Source organism: Zerene cesonia, chromosome 18, assembly GCF_012273895.1.
Source record: "Zerene cesonia ecotype Mississippi chromosome 18, Zerene_cesonia_1.1, whole genome shotgun sequence".
NCBI classification, from domain to species: domain Eukaryota; kingdom Metazoa; phylum Arthropoda; class Insecta; order Lepidoptera; family Pieridae; genus Zerene; species Zerene cesonia.
The window spans coordinates 5,282-8,853 of NC_052119.1; the positions used below are offsets into that span (position 1 = coordinate 5,282).

General features: G+C 43.1%; 1 protein-coding gene across 1 annotated transcript in view; it reads right to left on the reverse strand.

Moving 5' to 3' along the window:
* The window catches only part of LOC119833806, a 4,326-nt gene extending 1,313 nt beyond the window's left edge, over nt 1-3,013 (reverse strand). The window contains exons 1-4 of the mRNA XM_038357992.1: nt 2,821-3,013; nt 1,443-1,597; nt 592-753; nt 62-413 (exon numbers count right to left, since the gene is read on the reverse strand). Coding sequence (XP_038213920.1) covers nt 62-413; nt 592-753; nt 1,443-1,597; nt 2,821-2,881 — 730 coding nt within the window. The 5' untranslated portion in view covers nt 2,882-3,013. The remainder of the gene's footprint in view (nt 1-61; nt 414-591; nt 754-1,442; nt 1,598-2,820) is intronic.
* Nucleotides 3,014-3,572: the final 559 nt, after the last annotated feature.

The following is a 3,572-nucleotide window of genomic DNA, read 5'->3' on the forward strand; positions in this document are numbered from 1 at the left end:
AAAATCTTCGCCCGTAAAACCGACTTTACAGGCAACCATTTTTTTATAAAAATAAAAGTACCGGTGATGTTGGCTCCGCCGTGGCTGTATTCAGCGAGCGGCAGTGTGTGCAGGTCGAGCGCGGGCAGCAGGTAGGAGTGGCGCTCGGCCAGCAGCCCCACGCGCTGCGCTGCGTCCAGCACGCGTACGCTGCAGGGAGCGCCGCACCATACGACGAAGTTGACCGCGCCCCACTTCTTCAGCACGAGCAGCAGGTTCCGCAGCGCGTCGTCGTCGTGCGGCGGCGGCAGCTGGCGCGCGCGGAACGTGAGCTCGCGCCCGGCCGGCGCCAGCTGCGGCAGGGCGCGCGCGCTGCCCTCGTGCAGTACCACCGCCTCGCGCCACCCCTTCGCCTCGCACAGCGCCGCGATAGCCTGCGTCACGTCACACGTTACCTCTCTACACTCTAACTTCTTTGCGTCTCGTTTTTGCTCACTTATTCACTTATTTCATTTACGAAGGCTAATTGCTATTAAATAAAAAAAATTGTTTACAATTATAATTATGTTCTTTCTTTATGATCACATGACATGACAGATCTACATGACTTACCTCAGCCAGCACGTCCGGGTGTGGGTAGAGGGCGAGCGCGGCGGGGTCGGGGTCGGGGCGGGCGGCCGCGCCTGGCTCCGCCAGTAGCAGTAGCAGCCCCGCGCGCGCCGCCGCCGCGCCTCCTGCGCTCGTCCCCAGCGTAGCTTGCGCGCCCTCGCTCGCCTGGCCCCGTGGAAATTATTAAATCGGCAAACCTTTCATTATCCCGTAAAAGTGGACAGCGCATTTGCAGAGGCTCTAACTCTACTAATGCGTGTAAATTGTACATGGCCGGTCGTGATTGCTTACCATCAGGCGAACCACCAACTCGGTTACTCGGTCTAACCTAAAAAACAACTTTATTGAAAGTCATATCGTAAGCATCTTTATCATAAATACGTTCATATACTAAAAGAGCGAAAACGATCATTAAGCAAAATAATAAATAGGCATATTTTCAAAAACCTAAAAAAGAAACAAACGCTTTAATGATGCAATCACAAAAATCTTTTCACGTACTTAAGAGTGTGTTAATTTAGTTACAGACGAAGTTTAGTTACTCAACTCTGGTGATCCTAATCACCATTATAAGAGAAATTCATGAAATCATTGTATTATCAGCGATCCTCGATAGGTATATAAAGTTTTGTATTAAATCTCTGATTCCCTATATATATAAAAAATTAACTTGACACAGAACACGCCGTGGCTTTTCTTCATGCCACAGCGCGTTGAGGTTTTCATTGGAGCCACAGCTCGAATTTCGCGTTGTGGCCCTTTTAATGTGATTACAACGCGCTGTGAGCTCCTTACTCTTTCGTCCAATGAGAGATTTAGTTTTTGAGCGTAGTTCAATCGTTTTTTATGGGCACCTGAGCGCAGACGTGCGCGGGCACGGCGAGCGGCTCGTGCGGCTCGGCGGGCGCGGCAGGAGCGGGCTCGGGCGGCGCCGCGCCCGCTAGCCGCAGCGCCGCATCCACCGCCGCCGCCAGCTGCGCCGCGCGCTCCGGCCGGCTCTCCACTACACCTGCGCCGGTAAACACACATACATATTATTATCAACTTTTACAGCATATTAAAGCTTTTAATGCATGTTATACATTAATTAATGCAGAAATAATATGGACTTAAAGGAAAAATACAAGTGAAATATTCACTTTAATAACCTTATGTTTAACTGTATACATTAAGCATAAGCGTTTTATTGTTAATTATTATCAAAAGTCTAATGTAGAGGAAGGAAGGTGGAATTTCTCCATCGAAAAATGGAGGAATTCCACTTTCGTCCACCTTCGTCGACCAGTTTACACGACTAGCCGGCCTGTAAGGATCCGATTGAATGATGTTGGAAAGTTGTATATATATATGCCTCTGTAGTAAAAACATTTCGCTTCCGCGATTCAAAAGACCAGGCGCTGTTTGTCGGAACAGGAAGCCGTTAATTCAGTCGGAACTGTGTGCGGTGATGCTGCGTACTGCTCCATGCCGGTATGGACATAGACTCCGTTAAAGCCGAGAACGCTGGCTAGGGTGGTGGGCTAGGTGGGTGGGAAAGGGAATTATTGGCATGGACATCGTGGATGGACAGTAGGACTTGTGAACTGTTAGGGGTCACCACTGTGGAGGAAGAAAAGTGGACATCCTCTATCGCAATAAGAGATCCTCCATGGAATTGAAATATGTGGTACTAAATGTAACAAAAACTTACAGGCAAACACATCATGTAAAGTTATGCCTACTGCATAAAGCAAGTATACGTTCAATTTAATTATCTTACAAAATAAAAATTATGTCACAATGTATAAATATATTATGACAAAACAAAATATAAAATACACACAAATAAAATCATGTGATATTTAATTTGTTAAAAAAATATTTTTTTGAAAGCAAAATATTTTTAATGAAAAAGTTTAATTTCCTATTTTTACACAAATTAATTTAAACAGAAGTTAGTTTTTGCTGCTGTAGTCCTGTTTACTATGTATTCGTTGAACTATATTTTTTATGTTCGGTTTTTTAATAATTGATAATGACTATGTTATGGTGTCTGCTTCAGTAATAACTAGATTCTATAAAGGACAGACATTTCATTTGAACAATCTAGAAGTACATTAAAAATCGGATACAGATGAGAGAAATCGCCCGAACAGTTCATAATTTCAGATTTCTCATATACGTGATTTTCCACAGAATGAATATTTAACTACTTTCAAAAAATTATGCAAAGTTCTGATAATTTATTCTTACCGATGCGAACTTCCTGGGCGGCGCTGAGGACGACGGCTAGCAGCAGGATGCAGAACAACATAATGCCTCACTAACCACAATTAGTTAATTATCAAGTGAATATTATTGATTATTGTAATGACGTCACGTGCGCGCTCTCGTGTCGCCACTCGCCGCAGCTCTGCGCGGCGCGTGCGTCTGCGCGCTCGCGACTCTTCGCTCCTCACATTTCTATTTTCAATCTGGAACACGTCACGTCGTGTCTCGCCACACATACACAAATACCCTATTCCATTTGTCTCAACCAAATTGGTATATCTCAAAAAGAACGATTTAATTCAAAACAGGTTTGGCAATTGTTTGCCATAAAATTAGCACATAAACCAAATAAAAACATTTCTTTGAGATACCACGAAAGCATAACAGCTTCGTTATTTCTACTCGACTTTACCCGCACAAAATTATTCTTCCGTTATTCTAATTTTGAACGATATTTACAAAATAAATAACATCAAATTTAATGTTAAGTTTATTGCCATGAATTTATTTTTACTTAACGTTATAAACTCATTTTCTACAGATACATTACGAGAGATGATCTTACGAATAGTCTCCTATGATAATTCATAAAAAAATCCTTCACTCTATGCCACATCAGTTCTATGCTATTGAAAACTATTATAAATACTATAATGAGTGTTCGGGCAATAAGGCTCGTTTTAGTTTGTATCTCTCGAATGTTAAAATGAAACGTCTGTCCTCTATAGAATCTG